The sequence below is a fragment of the Micrasema longulum genome, unplaced genomic scaffold, assembly GCF_059751315.1.
Source record: "Micrasema longulum isolate JH-2025_06_02 unplaced genomic scaffold, ASM5975131v1 h1tg001189l, whole genome shotgun sequence".
In the NCBI taxonomy this organism is placed as follows: Eukaryota; Metazoa; Arthropoda; class Insecta; order Trichoptera; family Brachycentridae; genus Micrasema; species Micrasema longulum.
Genome location: NW_028278376.1, coordinates 600,283 through 623,255, shown reverse-complemented (window position 1 = coordinate 623,255; position 22,973 = coordinate 600,283). Strand labels below are relative to the sequence as shown.

Here is a 22,973-nt window from a genome sequence, read left to right as displayed (position 1 = left end):
AATCATTACTGAAAAAAAGAATTCACAGCCCCGCCACTGAGTCGAAAAATTCACCGCTAAACCTATGCTTACATCTCAAACAGTTTACTGAGGAAGGTCAGTGGTTTTAAAGGAAATAATTGTTAAAACACTATCTTAAAATTTGACCACATAACCGAGTACCGCACGCAACTACACTGGCTCAGTATCAGGCATAGAAGAAACATTCACATTCTATCACTTCTTCACAATATTTTAAATAATCCCACTTCGCCTGTTTATCTGAGAGAGCTCATCCAACCTCTTTCACAACACGGTCTATCTCTTCGTTCTAGTAACGAGAGAACCCTTTTAATACCCTGTCATCGCTCTAATTTTCTTGCCTCCTCTTTTACAGTAGTAGTCGCTCGGTTGTGGATTAATCTACCCCTTTTTTATTTACATTTAAGTCAAGATTGAAATGTTACTATCTAAATATTTAAATTGTTACTTTATCTTTCTTCTTTCCTACCCATCCCCTCTCCTCTCTTCATAGTATAGTCTTATTTTTTTATATAATTATTTATTTTTGTTAATTTTTGCTTTAATTTTTAGATTCAATTTGTCCATGTATTTATAATTTTCTCAAACTGAACGGTTTGGGTAGGTAGGAAGAAATTGCCTTGAGGCAATATGCCCGCCCTTATATGTATATATATTTTATATGCATATAAAGTGTCAAATAAATAAATTAACTAATGAATGTGTTATGTCCACTTATTATGCATATGAATATTAAATTAAAAAATATGGTATTATTTTATGGGGAAACTCTACTAATGTACAAATGTTTTTAAAATTCAAAAAAGATGTGTTAGGAAAATGGTCAATGCTGATTACCTGGCTACATGTAGGCCAATTTTTGCAAGATTAAATTGATTAACATTGACGGGTATTTACAAAATGGAACTTTGTCTTACTGTTAAATCAAGACTTGAATATTTTAGTACACCAGGAATAAAAGTAGATTAAAAATTTCATTGACGAAACAATCATTTATACAAAGAGGGCCCGTATGCATGGCAGTAAAAATATAAAATAAGCTCCCCAGTAAAATTAAGGAAATATATTGTGTTAAAAAATTGCAGGTGTGTTAAAAGTGTTTTTAATCAATAAATGTTTCTATAGTATAAATGTATATTTGGAAGATGTAATAGAACAATGTAAAATGTATTAAATATAATTAATGTAAGCAAAAGACACCATAATATTGTGTAATGTTTTTACTGTTTGTGTTTTTCTAAAAATTTTCGTTTATTTGTTTTTTATTTAAATTTTTAATTATTTTTTTATTTTTGCAATTGATTTTTATTCAATTATTTTATTTCGTTTTGGTTCGACTGAAAGAAATTGCATGTTGCAATAAGTCAGCCATTTTACTGTGTATACCTTGGTTATTATTTAAGTATGTATGATATTGTATATTACGGTTAATTAAGATTTAGTATTATTATTATCTATCAACCCAAGCCAATTTTTTTTTCGAAATATTATTATACATTGTATTTTCAGAGCTATGATTTTCAAAGTTTTGTAATATTGAAATCAATCCGCATATGACGTTCTCTTTCGACAAGTTCTCTTAGGTGAGTTGTGCTAATTGATAAATTGGCGTTTCCCGTAAACCGAAAATCTATTACTACATTCTATTATTGGTTGATTCGGAAGAACTAGTGACGCGTCTTTCAAAGTAGTTAGTTTTTATTGAAATCATTTTTATATTTTTTTTCATACACTTTCAAGAAAGTTCGCAGTACAATTGAATGCTTCAATTTTAACAGCGTGTAAATAAATAAAAATTATATCCAATTCACCGAAGCACCAAAGTTCCTCTTTGTAAATTTATTGCAAAAATAAAAGCATTTACAAAGTGCGGAAGGTTTTCTGACTGCTCAAACTATAGTAAAGATCCGGCGGGATAGTCGGCTATGGCCTTGTTCAGGAACTTTTCCGCAGTCGCTTTATATGAAGTGTAAACCACAGAAAACTCCCTAGGAAGAAGCCGGACTATTGAGAGACATCGACAGACCTTCTGTTCTAATAGACAGTGTTCGCCATTTTGTGTCCTTTTGTTTAATTAATATATTCGTTTTTCTCATTATTATCATAGATTTGAAGGTGGTTTGGTTGTCGATGCAGGGAGCTTCTACCCCAGTTAGAGACGATGAAATAAAAACGACATCAATGATTCGATGTACACTTATTACGCCTTAAAAATTGAATTCAGAAATCGGTAATATAGTTATCCGAACTAATGAACTGAACTGAACTCCGCTGGCTACTTTAATGGACCATTTTCTACTACTGACTGTTTGAAGTAAGGGTTTTACAGTTTTTACAGCTTTTATTATAGCCGTCCATATTGTTCTTTTTTCGAATTCAGATATTTTTTTATTTCCCCAACTGTCAGCAATTTGAGATCCGTGCTAGGCAAATAGTGTTTTTGAAGTTTTGATTATTTGCTGTTTACGTACGAAAAAATCATGATTCACCCTCCCCACTATCTTTAAGACCATAGTAGGTCAAACGAATGTTAGCATTGGTTTCGCGAAGAGTCCACAGATTGAAGACTATAAATTTTGAAATGATATTGTATTTATTTTAAGCATTGAAAGTTATTTAATATCTGAAGATCTCACTTTTTATATGGACGTGGACAAACAAAAATAGCATTTCGAAAAAGCGCTATGGTTCATGATATTTTGGCAAATCTTTGTGGATGCAAATGTGAAATCATCAATTAATTGTAAATAATAAATATTTACTGTAGCTTTTGTAATAAACAAATGCCTATACTGTACACAAAAGTGTTCATCTAGGATTGTATTGTGAATTTTTTTTGAGTTGTTCGGTACTCGGGAAAAAGTATATACTAATTACTTGGACCATAATATAAGGCATATTTTTATTCTGATTTTAAAAAAAACTCACCAAAATCTTGTGTTCTCTTGTATGAAAGCATCAATGCAAAACTTACCTGAAAAGCAAAATAAACATAATTATTATTTGTTTTAAGATAGGGGGAATTAAGATTCCAACAAAATGAAAAGAAATAATCAATTATTTACATACAAAAAATGAATGAAAACCAATAAAAAAAAGCCACATTAACAAGTTGAAACAAGGACAATTATTCATTTTAAAACGTTCTTAAATGCACTGTTTAAAACTAATTATTAATATCGTAATAAAACTTTCTTTTTCATTCAATATTTCTCTGTTTTTGATGTGTATTATTATTATCCTATCTTGTTCTGAAATTAATGTATCAAATATTTGTGTGTACCATATAATATAATAATATCTTATATTTACTAACTGTAAACTAATTTGTTTTTTACATTAATTTGTTAGTACCATTTTTTATACGCATATATGTATGTATATGTATATATATATATATATATATATATATATATACCTCTATTTTTGTTTAAATTCTTTACAAGTTATTTACAATTAGCTTTTTAATTCAATTACTTTTCTTGTAAACATATTTCTTTCTTTTTTACTATGTAAAGTTTCACTTTTTATTTTGCATAGCAGTATGCTTTTTATTATTTCTAAATGTATACAAAAAGGCGTTGTTTATTTTTTAAATGACTACTTACTATGTTTTGTACTTACCTGTACATTTTTGTAAAGGCCCCTTGGGCGTATTGTCAAATTAAATAAATAAATATATAAAATAAATAAATAATGGAAGAAAAAAATTGTTTGAGTTTATTTAAGTTCGTAGATACACAAATAATGTTTACAGACAGATTTTTAAGGTGCGATGCTTTTTAAGGTATTTTGATGAAAAAAAATTATTCATAATTTTACTATAACCTATCAGATGACATCCGATCACACGTATGTATTCTCAAATCAAAACAGGGGAGATCCGGATAAGTTTACGGTAGTAAGGAGATAAAAAAAATTAAGTGCATATTATAACAGTTATGACGATTCTTTTAGTTTGACAGTGCAATAATTGATCACTGAAATGTTTATTTCTTTGTTAAATTTCTATTGAGAATATCGATATTTCATTACATTCGTTAACTTAGACAATTCTACCCACATTAAATATTGACTTAATAAACTGTCGTTTTTTTATTGGCTTTCGATAACAATAGTTAGGTAAATAAATAAAACGATTAATAACAAAATTATCAATTGGAATTGCTATCAAAATAACGAATAACGAAAATAAACATTACGTAGGTACCGTATTTTGATACATTGAACATAGTCAACATCGCACATTATGGCGTGCTGACACTAGGAAGATGAATGTACCTCCATTAGGAAGACAAGTACACGGGGAAGGCGGAAAGCTTAAGTTAGTTACAAAGCTCCTACTTGCTCCGTGCACTATGGACCATTACTTTAAGGTTCACAGTTCGATATAGCCAGTTAGGTAGGCTAAGTGCACGAAGTACTATAAGGTTAACGTTAAAATATCAACTACCAATGAACACATATAACGGAAATATATTTTTTAAATATACCTACATTCGGTACTAAATTAACAAGCGCGTGTTCAGCACATTGTTCTATATAATTATATAATTTTTATAGCTCACTGTGTCAGCAAATCTCATAAATGCAAATACAGAAAAATTTACATTGAGACATTAAAAACGGGGTTAATGCGAACATCGCAGTATAACAACAATGGCATTTTTTGTTCGATGAGCAGTTTTCATGACATCAACGCGCGGTTAGTACGCAAACCGCGCAGTCCTAATAATACATTTATCTACCGAGAGACATTTACGAATATCGAGGACAAATTACGTTATGCGGAGCGGATTACGAACTTAGCCAGAGGGGACGCATAAAGCTATATTTATTTACGAAAATCGAAATAACCACTTTGCTCGGTTTTACAAACAAACGGAGAACAAAGAGAATCAATCTCTCTAGCGCTGTCAATCATCGACGGTGACCCCCTTATCATGGGAACGGCTGAACCCCGACACCGCGCGCCGCGCGCCCGCCGCCCGCCAGGAGAGATGCCGCGGAAAGCCGAGAGACCAATTTACCGAGTATTCGAGCGAATTTTCCGAAACCGAGAGAAATGACGGCGGAGGAGAGGAGGCGGCGCGGGGGACGGAGACGGAGAAAGGGGAGGGAGCCCGAGACTCCGCCGAGCCGCGGATTGTCCGCTGCCCTCAGTTAGCTTCGCGCCTGATCGCGAACGGTCGTGCCGCGATACCTCACGAGCCATGGCGTACCTCACTCTAGCTCTCGCGGCTCTGTTCTTCCTGGCCCAGGCTGCGGCCCAGCGCTCCGGGCACGGGGTCGCCGAGGAAGTGGTACACGAGCACGCCGCTGGCGGGCGCTCCCACGCCCCACACCCGGTCATCCCCTCGCAGTACAGACGGAACTCGAGGTCCATGTCGTTCATGGATTATTTTTTCCCCTCGTCACGTCAAGCGAAAGTGTCGAAAAATTTCAAAACTCAAAAACAATTAGCGGACCCGTCGAGTACCGTAATCGCGCGAGTCACTGAAAAGGAGGCGGAAACTACTCCAATTACCGTTACATATAATGAGGAAACAACTCCGCCCGGCACCGAAGCGATGTTTTCCGTGACTTCGGTCGAAGGGAGAGCGACGGGCTCTTCTAAAAAAGGAACAACCGCGTCGGGTAAACGAAAAGCGTCGTCCCGCACGACCACAGCGATACCGAAAATAAAATCTTCGCAAAAAGTTAGTCCTAGTACGCAATCTATCAAATCCACCCAAAGGCAGACGACCGCTAAACCTGTGACGAAGCAGGACACGACGTACGCCAGTACAAAGACAACGCACAAGCATTACACCATCCACCCTAGCGTCGTGATGACCAAAACCAACCCCCCAACTAGCTTGTATAAGACCAAGTTGCCCGACAGCGCCACGAGTGTCACGAACAGCCCTTCCCAGGGGGCGGGGGCGGCGGCGGCGGCGGAAGCCACCACGGAGGGGAAGATGCGGGAGGGGGACATGGACCTGACGGAGAAACCCCTCAAGGAGGAAGTGCTTCTGGCCGCGGAAACTAAAAATGAGGTGAGTCATTGCACGAGTGAAATAATATATAATAACAATGTAGGTGCATAATACGAGTATCATCCAGTTTCATTGCACCTGTATTCAAATTAAAGAAACGACAGTGATTTAATTCGAACTATTAAATTCATTGGTTTATAAATCTTATTAAAAAGCTAATAATAACACCCAAGGATGTTAACCAAGACTGCCTGAACTTTGTGTTTTCTTGAACTTCGTTCGTTTCGTGATGAACACAGCTTTTTTGCATCATATATACATAGGTCATAAATTAGTGAGTATTTGATCGAAAGAAGATATTTTTTTTCTAAGAAATATTTGCGTTTTTGTGATTAACCTAAATATTTAGATTTTGGGGCTATTTTCAACGAGTTATAAATAACTCATTATTAAAATATAGAAATGTAGTCGGGAAAGAGTGGGGTTAGAACCTCGGACCTCTAATCTGTGAGTCCGTAACACTTATCACGGGACCACAACCCAATTCAATTTTAAACCTTACCCATAACTGATATCAAAATGCTCCAAAAATTGATCTCCATAGATAAATAGTAACTTTTTGAGCATTCTAAGATCAGAAATGGGTGAGATTTTACCCAAATAGGAAAAAAAAGAAAAATGTCAACACCCACTTTTCAAATATTTTTATTTGTTTTTAATGGAACATTAATAATTAAAAGTTTCCATAGTAAAATAAATCACAGTATTAAAAACTATAATGCGTAATAAAAAAAAAAAACAATGTCACATCTCATATAAAATTAAATAGGTTCAGAATACCTTAAAATTTTTGTAAGAAAATGCAATCAAGCATTTAAATTTTAAAAGCAACGTGACGTTATAACATAAAACGAAATGATATAATAATGTGTCGAATATAAAATGAAAATTTTCTAGCTAAGCGATAACATTGGTTATAAGTACGGTTTACTGAAGAAATTACAGTTTTCTTATTGAACCGATAAATGTAAATGTTATTTAATAACCGGATCGGTAGCATGTTTGCCTATAGACCTAGTGGTCATGCGTTCGACTCCGTACGGCTATGTTCAGTGGTTTATTGGATATATATTAACACTAGAATGTTATAACAGTAGGTGGCGTGTGGAGCGCTTGCACACTGTTATATAATTCACTAGATGTAATGCAACAGATGGTTGTATGGCCAGTTGGTAGTTTAAAAAACGAAGAGTTTTACAAGCGGAAGAGAAACACTTTTGCTAACTATATAGCGGGTTTAGGATAAATTATTTTAAGGTAGAAATATATCGATAGTAATTTTCTAACGGGCAACGACGCGTTGCGCCAGAACAGCACCGAGTAATGTAGATAGATATGTTAGTATTTGTGCAAGATTTAACAGGACTTATATTCATGATTTATTTTAAAAAACAAACAGTTTTTTTGTTTTATATAAGTACAAATTATAAAATAAACCAACAATCTATTATATTTATTATAGGAAAGAGATACTAAAATTCACAAATTTGGAATAAACAGTGACAGGTTTCATCGCTTTTGAGACATATTCGAATCTAGCATCTTTATTTTAAAATTCATTGTATTTATTTATTTTTTTGGTTTACATTTTTTTTTCTATATGTACACCTTACCTTATTGGGCAGAATCCGTGTCGAGGTATTCATTTTTATGATTGAAATTGTGATTACGGTGTCTTAAAAGAAATAATACTACATATACATAATTAAATAAATGCATCATTCATCATCATTCCCTTTCTGAACCTAATGGTGCATAGGGCACTGCATTTGTACACTAATCGCAGCGTATCTTGATCATTTTGGTTACATGAAGGTAATATGATCAGTTTAACGCTTCAGGTACCAGTGCAGTTCCTATAAAATATTCTAGTGTTTTAACACCCTTTTTAATAAATATTTGACATTGACCATGTCGGGAATCGACCTCCAGACATTTTGCACAAACGCGCTGACCACCACGAGGCCGACAAATAAATACATATACATTAAATCTACACATATGTACATACATATATATATATATATACATATATACATATATACATATATATAAATATGCATAAATAATAGTTAAACAAAAACATAATATCATAAGTCCAGCACATATATAACGCCGTTGTTCCGACAATATCTGTTAATTAAATTTTGTTTTTAAATTAAGGAAATATTTTTAACCAATGTTCATTTTGATGATGGCTTTTTTTTATTGATAGCAAAAAAGCAAAATACGCATTTTATTTTGAAATAATACTAAGCGTACTTTCTTGAAACAAGACTGCGTAATCTAAATATGAAATAAAAAAACATTTAAAAAAAGAAAAATCAGTTAACAGATATTGCCGGGGTAACGACGATAAGTACTGTGCCGACATTGAGCCGAGAAACAAGCCACTGTCGTGGTGGGCTAATTGGCACCTCTACATCTGCAAGTTCCTGGTAGCCCTACATCTGAATAAATACAAAATATGTCAATATTACAAAGAATATATTTATTAAAACAACGTGTGGATAAATAAACAATACATGACATGCAACACTAATTATGTTTATGTAAATTCAATGGACCGGATAGACTATTTGTCAAAACGTTCAGGAGGGACAAAAAACCTTATAATTTCGTAAAAAAAAGGATCAATTTAAATGCAGTATTTTGTGTCTATACGAAGTTAATTATGGCAGTTATGTATGGCGTATTCGCTGTATTGCCATTACGCAAATCGAATACGTCTCATCCTCTGCATTGGATTTAGGGATGTATCGGTATTGCTTTGCCATGTTTGTCCGTAGAGTTAATTAGCGGCACTAAATTGAATCAAATGCAAGCAGCCTCTTGTCAATTTCGAAATTCAAATATACCTTACGAATCTCCAAGCCATTCTCGTCACCAAATACATTTAAACTTCTTTACTATACTTATGTGCGAAGTCAAGTCGAATTCGCTTCATTAGAAGGTCCCCTCAATATAATGTATATATTAATCAAATTGAAAACATTCAAAAGAAATTTATAAGGAGCCTGGAATATCGTTTTGGCAACATTGAAAATGATTACGGCGCATCTTTGATCAATTTTAATATAGAATCACCACAAAAAAGGCGCCTTACATATGATTTAATTTTTCTTTTCAAAATTCTTAATAATATAGTTGATTCGCCGTATCTTTTACGAAATATTGGTTTCCGTTGTCCTCTTCGCTATACTAGATTAAATTCCCTTTTTTATGTACCAAATTGTAAAAACAATTATACCTCGAATTCATTCATTAGACGTACCTGTAGAAATTATAACGGACTCAGTATTGATGTAGACATTTTTAACGGCACGTTGCATTTGTACAGAAAATTTCTTCATGGGGTCGATTATTTGGGATAGTTGCTGAATATGCATCTTAAGTGGTTTATGCTATGTATATGTGCCGCATGTAATGTGTATGTTGTGTATGTTTTACATGTGCGTTCATATGTGTGCGTGGATGGCTCGGAGTGTACATTCGGTATTTTTATTTATTTTAATTAATTACCTCCATGGAAAAAGCAAATGTCAACAATTATTCTTTTCTCACTTAAAATTCTTATTTTTTTTTTTTTTTGTCACATTTAATGTTTATATCTTTTTAATTTATGAAAACTTAATTGGTCTTTTTATGTTAAAAAATTGTTGATTTAATACTCATTTTGTATGACTGTATGTTTTTCTGAATAAAATAAAATACCATTTAATCCGACTTGTCCCTTTCAATTGAAAACGTCAAAAGAACGTATTGTGTTTTTTTTGGATCATACACGGTATTGAACTTAGACGATTTGATATAAAATAGACTACTGCTTTAGTGGAGTGACCATCTCAAGGCAGTTCTCGGGAAGCAAATCAGGTTATACAGTGTAAAATACAAGAGTAAATAAATATCTTTCATTTCTCTAATATTTTTTTTATTTAGATAACAAGTAAAGGTATCCAATATTACTAATAAATACAATTTTTATATTAATTCAATACATATATTTACATTAACGTTTCTTTTTACGTTAAAGGAAAAAACTTGCACCCGAGTTGCCACAAATATACGAAAACTAACATTAAAAATGACACTAAATTAGACATAAAATATTCGGCTAAAATTACAATGAACTTTCACCAAGAATTTTCAGTAACAAACTTTAATGTCTTTTTGTTGGAATTAAAAGGAGAAAATGAAATAAAAACAAACTACATATATTATTTTTTTGCGCCACAACAGGCCAGGAAGCCCAATCACATGGGTGAATTAATGCACAGAAGACCCAGGTTTGAATTAAATCACATTTTAATTTTCGTGTTTTTACCGGGAATCGAACTCGGCACCCACCGTGCATGAACCAAGCATCTTAGCCATTACACCACAGGGGCAACCATAGTATATATATATAAGATACAGGCAGTAAAGCGTCATTTTTTCAACAGCCATTTTTTCTCTGCTATTCCATTTGTTGACTTATTGATCTACAAATATTTGGATATACTGAAGGTATTATTTATTTTTCAAGTTGGATAATTGATTGCCATATGTACAGACGACGTAAATAAAGAAATTAAACCAATGAATTTAACATATTATTTTAACAGTTGTAGCTGCTCGATTGTTGAATAATCTACCCACTAATTTTCGAGACTTAATTTAAATTAAAATCGATTTTGAAATGTCACTATCTAAATATTTGAGTTGTTCCTTTCTCCTTATTCTTTTTTTCTTTCCCATCTCCTCTCCTCTTTTCAAAGTGTGGTGTGAATTAAAAATAAAATTTTGGTTTTAAATTTTGTATAAAATTTTAAGATTTAGTAATATTCCTAAAAATATGTCCACGTACCTGTAATTTTCCTAAACTGAACGATTTGGGTAAGTAGGAAGAAAGGCCTTAAGGCAATATGCCCGCCCTTTTATGTATATGGATTTTATATATGTATATAAAGCACTGCGAATGGTGATTTTATTTACAGGTAAGCTATAAAAAGATATATATTTGTACCTACATAGAAGGTACATAATATAATGTAAGTAATATTTACTATAAATTGATATTTTTCAGTGGTTCTTTGTGATATATTATATTATATAGATATATTATCCATAACTTTAATACATTTAACTCATTGAAAAATCAATAAAAAATAGCACTATGAATTCAGTCGATTTTAGGAATTCAATTGAAATGTCAACTGGCTGAATTGTTCTAGGATGTTCTAGGTGCTAAAAACGGCCGCGTCGAGCGCCATATGTCCTGCAATATGACGTATGAAAGAAATTATGATCTTATGTCAAAAGTACCATATCAAAGAAAAATAGCCTTTAAGAAATAATGTTTGAAATACTGTTTTCCAAATCAAGAGTCTTCAAATAATTTGTGTAGTCTGCAAGTTTAATCTAGGAGAAAAAACCCGCACTGGGGTTAAGACATTCAAAATAAAGTACACTTATTTGTATGAAAACATAGACTGGAATAATCGGCTAGTTTCTTGGCTCACCGCAGGCGCTGGGCGCGCTTTATTAATATTAATATTTATATTAGGATAAAAATACAAACGGTGGCAATGATTTCAAATAAATAGTAATTAATTTTTGTTTTTCTGTAAATAAAGTTACAGTAAAATATTTTTACGGTTAGTCAAATATAATGGTAAGCTGCGCATAATCGCTTCTATACACGGTTCGCCTCTGATATAAAGTGTTAAATACGTAAATAAATAAATAATTTTACGCATTAAGTCCATTGAGAAATTGAGGAATCTTTCAAGTAAGCTTCAGTGAAAGATTTGAATCTGGTTCATTGCATAAGTTCTAGTTTCATTACAGCGCTCAGAAGAAATTTACCGTAAAGAGCAAAATAAAAATAAAATGATCTCAGTTGACATGATTTGGATGTTATTTGTGTCGGCACCGCTGAGTTTTGTTTTACAACTGTATGAAAATACTTTCCTCGCCGTAATGGCTATTTACTCCGCAGAGGAGTTTAGTACTCGAGGCCTAATAAAGCCAGCGCCGAGTTAGCCGGGTTATGACTCGTAAAACAATCTAAAGACATAATTGTGTCAGTAGGCGGAATTAGGACGGCCGCGGCCGTAGGTAATGTCACGAAGATTCTAATATATACCGATAACTGAACATTACAAAGCATAAATTCATAACCTTTTTTTATTCATGAATTATACATACGGCCTGAACTAATTATTAGGTACAACAGTTACATAAACAAACAAGAAACTGAACGAAAATAATGTAAAACTATGAAGCAAAGACAAACAAGGGCATTAAAATAAAGGTATCAATTGTTTCATGTTGGTATTTCAAGCACGAGTAATAATAAGAATGCATATTTTCTTAGAATTCTAAATAATTATAACACGTTTTTTATTAAAATCGATGTATATTTTCTCACTTCAAACAAATTTAAAGAAAATGCTAGAACCCTAATTAAAAATAATCATTATAATTAATTCTAACTGTACCTATCGAATATTTTATTTTTTGTACTCTTTAATATTGTAATTAATTAATTTGTTTAAAAGAAGAAGGGAAGGAGGGCTGATCTGGGGTAACTCCGGATCCACCGGCGAAAGGATTTTTAAGTCCGAGTAAACAAAAAACTTTTTCTTTTGTTTTTTTTAATATTTCATTATTATTGCATGCAGAGTGGCTTTTTAAAGGTACGCTTTTTTTCTTCTTTTTTTGACATCGTATTTAGTAATGAATAGAAAACTATAATTGGCCTATAATTTTGGTTTATTTGTAAATATTTTTTTTTCTTATAATGGTTGTTGTTTTCTTTGAATAAATAAAATTTAAAAAAACATAAACACGGTATATATATAAGATTTCGAGCTTAACAATGTGAAACCATCATCATCCTACAATGTTTAAGAGATCTACGAAAAGCCGAAAGATCTATCCCGAAGAATTTCAATTTGTGTGACGAATCGACTCATATACACATTCTGGACATTGGGCATAAAAACAAAAGTTGTTCTAAGATCTTTTTTTCAGAGGAAAAAAACTAAATTGTTAAATTTTAAAGAATTTTTTTTAGTTTTTTACTCTTTTGAGAGAATTTTATTTGAAAATGGTGTTACATCATAATTTAATTAGAAAAAGAGTTAGAAAATATTTAAAACGAGAATCTCATTGTTTTTCTATTTAGTTAGGTCTTTTTATTCAGCCTGTATTTTCACATATAAATAAAAAAACATACATTCAAAATTTTGCAATTTCAAGGACCCGAGAGCAAAAAACTGGAAAAATTGTACCAACATAAAAAGTTAGTTTAATTTATATTATGAAAAATAGATACATTTAAATCCCGCAATAAAGACATCTCGTACTTTATACGTTCACGTAATATCGTGATGTTGGGTTCATATATCTAAAAACTCATACAGAGTGTTTAGGAAGTTGAAAATTAATTTAAAGCGTTTGATGATTGATATTTTTTTAAAAATGAAACCGAACTAAGCCGTTCAACCGATAAACGGTATTTTGTGGTGAAGAAACGTCAGCAAAAACATCAATGCAGCTTAGGGCATTGCACTGTGTTATACTCAGATTCACCAAATCTGACGAAAGGCAACCCTTTACTAATTTCAGCCCTTCCCGGAACTTCTTAAAAATTTAATCTGTCATTTGAGAAACTTTAAAAGTCAGGTTTTTAGAGAGCGCCCGAAATAAATATTAATGTTTGAAAAAAAATGTTTTTGTTTATATAATATTTATTAGCTGAAGTATCTTTTTTTAAATTATATATATTTTTTGAATTTTGCAAAGAGTATACATAAGTTACAAATGCAAACAAAATAATTTAAGACCTGTGTGTGGGTAAACATTTTAGTTCAAATTGAAATAAGCTATTGGAAGAATACAATAGATATCAAAAAATTTCAAAATGAGTGCTAATATTAGAACACAATTTTTTCGTCGCTAAAAGTGAGAAAATTACAATAAAAGTACCTATTTTCGATTCATTTAAAAAAGAAGCTATTCAAATATGCTTTTTTTTATCTATAATATCAACAAAAATTTTAATCGAAATAAATGCAAATAATTAATATCTATCATATTGTCCTTATGAAATGCATTAAACAGTTTTGGAGCTATGAAAAATAAGTGTCTTTGCCCGAGTCGGGATTTACAGTAAGGAATTTCAAGTTTACTATTCAATCTTTGACTAGATCTTTTAAAAATTTTAGGAAATAAATTTTGGCGCATTGATCATAAAACGCAAAGTATTTTACAAGTATAATACGTTGAATTACATTCTCAGAAGTTACAATAACTCAATTCGGGACATAAATAATATTAACATTAACAAATTACAACAGGGTTGGAGAATACCTTAAATACGGGATTATGGAAGTCTAGAAATTTACAGGGCTTATGACCTGTCGTTGGCTGGTTTAAGTGGCCACTTTACACACTGTGTAGCATTCACCATTTTGCCTATGTTTGAACATCAATATTTCTTCGATTCTTGCATTTGTTGATTTAAGTGAAGTTGAAGAGCTGAAACCTTGATTGTTGTGAAGAGATTCATCTGACTGAATAATTTCACATACTAGGCAACGTCTGAAAACAATTTTCCAGCTTTTAAACTTCTTCTTGGACCAGTTGGTTTCATTAAAATATTTGAGTTTGTCCAAATGTTTGTAGACAAAATACTGGATTTCACCCCCTTGGGAGTCATTAAGATTAACAAATTACAACAGGGATGGAGAATACCTTAAATAAGGGATTATGGAATCCGGTCTTTTGTCTACAAACATTTGGACAAACTCAAATATTGTAATAATATTAAAATTAAAAAAATAACACATATTGAGAACAACAAAGCAACAAAGCAAGTTAAGCACCTATATAACTAAATATAGCACAACAATATATACGCCAAAAACCTTTTCTTACACAAGCATAATAAATATATATAAAAAAAACGCCTTTAAGAATAAAAACATTTTATACATAATCATATTTTAGACATTGCTGGCAATAGATTTTTCGTAGTTTCAAAAGTTTAGCTTTCTAAATTAAATGGTTGGAGGGAAGAGTTGAAAAGTATAATTTTAATAATTAGTTTTTGTACGGTTTCTAGTTGTTTAAATTTATATTTTGTACAACTATCGAAATAAAATACATCACACTACAATTTTTTAAAATGCTGATACGAAACAGCCTGTATATTACAATGTAATGCGCATGTAGGTACATTTCCGTGACGGTTGAGAAGTAATATTCTGGCTTGCATAAACTTCAATGTCTAGTTCAGAGCCTTCGTGAGTCTGAACACGAGATGGTATTATGCACTCAGCATTATACTTCCTTAACATATTATACGGCTCCACATCTGCGATATTGAGCATTTATTTTACATTGACATATGTTTATAAATCGAAAACTCGATACGCAGAACCTGCCTTTAATATTTTATTTAATTCAAATTATTCTAAGAAAAAAAAAGTACCTACAATAAACCTAGTCACATCCAAAAACACACGCTGTATAAAGTCTAAAGTTTTATTTTACTAACAAAAATTTAACTTGTCTTAATGTTTGAAGACAAGTACCAACTGGATTCTTCCTTATAGAGAAATTTATTTATATTTAATCAGTCAATAATAGCTCATAAGCTCTGTAAACACAAAAAACTTTTACATTCTCTCCATAAAAAAGTTTTTCATCTCTGTTTTAATGTACCAACTACCTATGTTTTTTTTATTCAAAATTGAGTTGATAAATATCAAACGCAGGTATGTCCACAACAATTCATCACAGAGTCTATGTGGATATAATATCTTCTGAATTGAAACATGGTTTCTCGACAGGGTTTTATTGTAATAATGAGGACATGTTTTAATTTGAACAGTACTGAAATAATTATATTTTTTTCTCTACATTTTGAAGAACAAATATCAACAAAAAAATTGGGTGGACAAACTGGCGTTTGATATTTACTAACTCAATTATTCATTACGCTTTCTTTGGGTATCATGGCCTGTGAATTGTGCCAATATTTTTTTAAAATTATTTATTTATTTCGACGGCTTACGCCTTTGAGAAAGTATGAAAAAATATAAAAAAACAATTATAATACAAAAACCCCTGAACATAGTATAAAAAATGTAGATACATGAAATAAAATTAGCAGAAAATAAGGAAATAATAAAGAAAAATTGAATAAGAAATTATAACATAGGTATGCAGCAAATTAACAATAAATAAGGGCGTTTTTAGGCGTTGCTTAATGTGTGAAATAATTCAGACAGATGAATATCTTCACAACAATAAAAATTTCAGCTCTTTAACTTCACTAAAATCGACAAATGGAAGAATTGAATGAATATGGATGTTCAAACATGGGCAAAATGGTGAATGTTGCACAGTGTGTAAAGTGGCCACTTAAACCAGCCAATGACAGGTCATAAGACCTGTAAATGCCTAACTTCCATATTCACTTATTTAAGGTATTTTCCATCCCTGTTGTAATTTGTTAATAAATAAGGGGTTTAAATAAAAAGTATTGAAGTAACAGAATCGATGTATCATATCATAAACAGTAAAACAAGTATAACACTTCGTACATTTTTATAATTTAGAAAAGAGGTGATCAGAAAGTAACGTTTTTAATTACTATAAAGATAAATAAAATAAATCTAAGTTTCCGTGTTTGTTTGCTAACACGTAGAACTTTGAAATAGTTGAGTATTTGGCTTAGATTTAACTATGCTAATCAACAGCAAAAGAAGTATTTTGTCTCGTCTCACGCTGTCTCACATAAATATAAATATAATAACGTATACGGCTCAATAGCCATAATATAAACATATTTGGTTTAATTATTTTTAAAATAAACAAGAGTACATTACTTTTGACCAAGATTTAAAAACAAAATGAATATTCATTCAATATTCATCATTTACATTTTTCATATGTGCACAAGGAACAGCATTGGTTCTCTGCAGCGTAACTGGATCACTTTTGTTACTCGGAAGGTAATGTGACTAGTCACACACTTCAGGTGCCAGTCCAAGGACGGTGAAATATTGCAGTGTTGAACGACCTTTAAAACCAATATTTTACGCCCACCACCCTGCCATGAATCGAACCGAGAACCTTGAGCATTGTAGGCGAATGCCAAAACTACTATAATACAACGCGGATTCATCTCCACTCGATTTTTTTAGGATTTTTACGCGAGAGTTGTCATGGAGTCGAAAACACCCGTGAGGGGTTTGGGGTTAACGATAAAGAAATATTCCTTTTTTTTTTTTGTTACATTTTAAAGTAATAAAGGTCTATGAAATACTGTCCAGTAAAAAAAAATAATTGCTATTTATTAGTAGCATAAAAATACTTTGAAATTTGTAATTTTCAAATTCCTGAAAAAACTATAATTCCATTGGACACGTCCCTAATACGTCACGATTAAGGTTTGTATAATAGTAATTTTGTCACAAAGAAGAATTCAATAAAAGCCTTTCATATAATTTGCCAAGCCCAAAGTGAAAGAGGCAAATTTTTAAACTTTTTTTCTAGAGTCGGTATTAAAAAAAATATACGTACAACATTATTTAACAGTATAAAAAATTAAACAGTTATTGTCCAGATAAACTTTAAGCCAATAGTTTGTCATCGGGTGCTCAGACATTAGTGTTGAAAATAAAACCTCAAACAAAACAAGATAAAACAGTCTAAAATAATTAAAAAGTACAAAAAAGACGGGAAAAAAATACAGTGAAATTAAAGAATAAAATTATGTGCATTGATTATAGTTTTAATGCTTTTAGAAAGGAAAATGGCGGGTGTTCATAAATGCAACTCAAACAAAATAAACATAGATAAATAAAAATAAAATAAAAACACAATTAAAAAAAAACAAACATATATTAAGGTCTAAAGATCTAAAACTAAATAAATAAAAAGAAAGTTAAATGAAAGAAATGAATTAAATTGAACAAACGATAAATGAAAATATTGGGTTAAATAAATTAAAGTTATATGAATAAATTAAATGCAATGCAAAATGAAAGCTGTAAAGTTAAATCAACAGAAATCACGGTTTTCTAAAGCTGAAATTGCGAAAAAAAATTAACTAGATTTTTGTCAAAATAAAATCATTTCTTGAGTATGAGCGAAAACGATAGGAGGACTGTCGACCTTTAAAACGGTTTTCGGGTATGTGGAGGTAGTGTTTTCACATGTTTCATAGTCCCGACTATCTCACGTAATAAAAAAATGGAGATACGCTGCAATGGAAGTACCAAAGCAGTACTCTATGCACCATAGTGTGCGAATATGGAAATGATGATGATAACAATCGCAGTGTTAAAAACATTAGAAAATATGTTTCGTGTAACAATGTCGGGGAACGAACCCGAGCTCTTGAACACGGTAAGCAAGAGCGTTGATCAAACCAGGAGGCAGATTAAATCTAGACAATTATAGAGAAATAGTTTAAGTGAAACAAAGACAGGATTTAGTGGGACGGGAGCCCATTAACGGAAACGGGTACAATTGGTTTGTTTATTGAGAACGTGCAATCCACGCGCATTGGTCGTGATATCAAATATCCGTTATATTCAATTAAACCTAGTAGGTTTTATGTGTCCAACACAAAAAGTTTATCCGTTGACACAAACTAGAATATGCATTTTATTTTATGAACATTTAAAAAAAAAAAATATTAATAAATTTCATAAAAGGTACATGTTTTTAAAAAATTCTACACATATCTACTTTAAAACATCTAGTAAATGTTATCACTGTAACTCTCCAAAAAAAGAGACTAACTCTTGTGCTTGGAGAGTGACTAACACTGTTGTAGTTGTTTATTTATGAGAGTTTATATAATTTTAAATACGAGTACATGAAAAAAAAATAAGAAACATAGGATATTAGAAGAAAAATCATAAAACAATAATACACTCATACTAATTAAAATTGAATTTAGTTTTTACACGTGTTAAAAAAATATCTTTAGATTTACTTCAAATTTATTTATTGATATATTATTTTAAACATTATAAATATAAACAGAGCTCTGTAAAATTTACTTTATCACACTGAAAACCATAGAATTATGGTTTTCGCACCGCTTTGCCTAGAAATTTTAGGTCTGTCGACAAATATCCCAGTGAATTTATTTAAAATAAAACACTTTTACAACAAAAAAGTTTCATATATTATAACACAACTTGTTTCGGGTATTCTGAATTACCCATCATCAGGTGTAAATATAAACTTAACTAAAATATACACACAAATTTTATGAATTTGAAAACCATATTATGGATACAAACCATTCGTTTCATTGCCATTCGTTGGTTTGCAAATTCATAAAATTTGTGTGTATATTTTAGTTAAGTTTATATTTACACCTGATGATGGGTAATTCAGAATACCCGAAACAAGTTGTGTTATAATATATTAAACTCTCATGTGGTAAAAATTACAAAGTGTTTCATTTTAAATAAATTAAAAATGTTTTTCCACAAAGTAAATCCTGAAACAATAAACACAATAAATATCCCAGTATTGATTTCTTTGATAACAAGCTGTCTTCTTTTATGTGATCATTCAATCAAATTCAACTATAAATATATCTCATCCTACAATGTTTAAGTATGTTCAAATGCTTGCAGACTGGCTGGATTTCCTCCCTAGGGAGTTATTCATATTTAAATTTATTTCAACAGGAAGGGAAAACATTTATGAGAAAGGAATATGGAAGTCCAGGCATTTACAGGGCTTATGACATGTCATTATCCTTAGGGAGGAAATCCAGTCAGTTTGCAAGCATTTGGACGTACTCAAACATTGTTACAATATTTTTCCTCCGAAACCGTTAGGCTTGAGGGTCCGGCGAATCTTATTAAATATAGAAATAACAATTTAGTAATATTTATTTGCGTGTAATATTATTATAGATACATATATAAAAATCCCAAGAACCCGAATATTATCCTTTTCTTCTCTACAATCTCTTCTTGTTTCTTTCTTTACCCGATTCCACATTCTATGCATTTCTTTCCTCATCACAAAAAATGATAGTTTTTTTTTGCAATGTATGTAAATACAAGCTCTATTAGTTTGCCCACTAAAAACAATGTCAATATATTTTTTTTATTTATAATCATATTATAAACATAAAATAATGCTTTACATATTATAACAGATATGAAGAACATTTTAAAGTAGTTAATGTAGAAGTCTAGGCATCTACAGGGCTTATGACCTGTCATTAGCTGGTTTAAGTGCCCATTTTACACACTGTGTAACATTCTGCACATATCTGAACATCTTCATTCCTTCAACTCTTTCGTCTGTTGATGTTTGTGAAGTAAAAATTTGGACAAACTCAAAATACTATTGATAAAATTATGCATTTATACAAAATTGCTTTGACTGTCTAACTAGGGTTATTTACCCCTTGCAGAGGCAGACAAAATATAAAAATAGTAATCTAGAAACATAAAATACAATTTAAAAACAATTTTTTTAGAAAATGGCACGAAGCATATGTGAAAATATAGTACAAAACGTTATAAAAAACGTACGAAAAACCCGTAAAAACACAGTAAAAAAAACATAGTTTGAGACATAGTAAAAAAAAAACATCATTAAATTAATAAAAATATTTATCGAATTACAATACAAGTAAGAGCATGTGTTGGCCATCTAACATACACCATCAACCCCTCATTCTCTCCGCGACCAATATCATCAATTGAAAATATGCATGTGTAGTATCTTTATATACATATATAACTCCTCTGTACGTGTGATGTCACAGAACTTTTCCTGAACGGCTTAACTGATTTACGTGCAATTTTTAGAGAAATATAGATCTATGCGCTGTGCGTGTTCGTAGATATTAAAATCTTCAATCTAACATGTAAAATATTAGTAAGGAGCATAAATGTTGTATTCATCGATCTACCAGGGTTGCATTCGAGGAGAATGCATTTACAAAAAAATGGAAAGATGTTGTTTTTTTCTGTATAAAAAAGGTTGTTTTTTAATGTTTACAAACAGCGTTTGTGGATCTCAATCAGATTATTTTCTTAATTTTTTTATAATTTTTACCCATTTAATTCTTTTTACGGGATTTTTGAAAAAACTAAAATAATAATTAATTAAATGCATTCTTAAAAATCGTATTCCTACATAAGTAAACCCCTCTGTTGGCGAGAAGACCGGAGTTTGACGTTTGAATTTAACCATAAACAAGTACCAAGGTACCTACATAAATTCAATATTTGAATATTAACAATTTTTAGTTTTGAAATTTAATCACAAACAAGTACCTAGGTACATACTTATCAACGGAAAGTATTTTTCTAAGGTAATAAATACCAGGCTAGCCAACGTTCGGGCAGGACAACGTCTGTCGGGCCGGCTAGAATTAATATAAAATATTACCAATGATGGGTTATTTTCACAAGTTGTTTTTGGTTTGTTAAAAGATTCTAGAAATAAGCTCGCAAACAAGATTAATTAACTACTTCTTTATTGTGGCATTTTTTCATATTGCTTAATTGTACATGAATGAAAATTTAAATCGCATTTACTCGCAATATTATGTGAGAAGATCATGAGCACAAGATGTTATTCACCTAATTCCTTTGTCTGCATCGACAGAATCCCCATAAGGGACAGTTATAGTTGTTAATGCGCACTATCTCCATGTTGTGAGTTGCCGCGCAAAATATATTTTTAATGAGTATTGATTCCGTGGGATTATTGCATATAATGCGTGCTCAGATCACCTGCAGCAGCTGCTATTACGGCGCACGTTACGTTTCTAGAAGTCAGATTGCATCTTTATCGTGAATGCACTTTAGCTATGCAAGTCCACGAGAAAGCTGAAACAGCACAATTAAGGAACGGGCGAGTTGCGAAATTGTTCCAGAAAGAACGAATCTGATTTTCAAGAACTTGGGTCATCATTCCCATTATTTTTTACATTTCGACTCCAGTATTCATTTTATGCAAATAAATCAACAAACGTAAAGGAATAGTAAATCCGATGAATTAAGGGGTTAAAAAAAAAATTGTTAATAGACCATCAAATTAGACCATAATGGGGACCAGGAAATCAAAATGACATAAACAGACTACAATGACAGCAAAATAAAATATTAAAGTTAGTTTTTGACCTATCCTATCTAACAGAAACTAATGATGTTTTTAAACAAACTAAACAATTAAATGTAACTGAACTCTTTTAACGACAATCCTTGAAATTTATCCATAAATTAGCCACTGATGTAATTGTAGACAAAGAATTAAAACTTGAAAAAAACTGTAGTAAACATGAACAAAATACGAGAATATCAGAAGAATATCATATACAACCTTCTAAAACGAGAAAAAGATAATCGAGACTAATAAAACATGGACTGAAATTATACAATAAACTACCAGACAAAACTAAACAAAAGACTCAGACAACCTTTACAAAAGATGTTAAAAATATTATTATTAACAGTAGAATGTGAATTTTAAAAATAAAAATATTTAGTTAAATGTATGTCACCCGTAATAGTTTATCAATGAAAAATTTAAATAAAAAATAAATTTTAAAAAAATAGGCAATCTTTTTTTCTTTCTGTTTTTCAAGAATTAGAAATCGCTTTTTAAAAATAAAAAAGTAAGTGGTTAAAAACAAAGTTGTTTTATACTATAAATAGAACTCAATATCATCAAATAAATACAAAACGGCATTGTTTTTGACCACTAATTTTAATATAATTTAATTAACATACTTAAACTAACATATTACAACAGAGATGAAGAACATTTAAGACAAGGTAATATAGAAGTCTAGGCATCTACAGGGCTTATAACCTGTCAATGGCTGGTTTAAGTGGCCACTTTAAACACTGTGTAACATTC

General features: G+C 31.2%; 2 protein-coding genes across 2 annotated transcripts in view; one reads left to right on the top strand and one right to left on the bottom strand.

Annotated features, from left to right (window-relative positions):
• Positions 1-1,337: 1,337 nt before the first annotated feature.
• LOC148276588 (elongation factor-like GTPase 1) overlaps positions 1,338-22,973 on the bottom strand; it is a 229,334-nt gene continuing 207,698 nt past the window's right edge. The window contains exon 11 of the mRNA XM_088234054.1: positions 1,338-2,995. Coding sequence (XP_088090180.1) covers positions 2,946-2,995 — 50 coding nt within the window. The 3' untranslated portion in view covers positions 1,338-2,945. The remainder of the gene's footprint in view (positions 2,996-22,973) is intronic.
• dsx-c73A (doublesex cognate 73A) overlaps positions 5,188-22,973 on the top strand; it is a 204,924-nt gene continuing 187,138 nt past the window's right edge. The window contains exon 1 of the mRNA XM_088234055.1: positions 5,188-6,059. Coding sequence (XP_088090181.1) covers positions 5,235-6,059 — 825 coding nt within the window. The 5' untranslated portion in view covers positions 5,188-5,234. The remainder of the gene's footprint in view (positions 6,060-22,973) is intronic.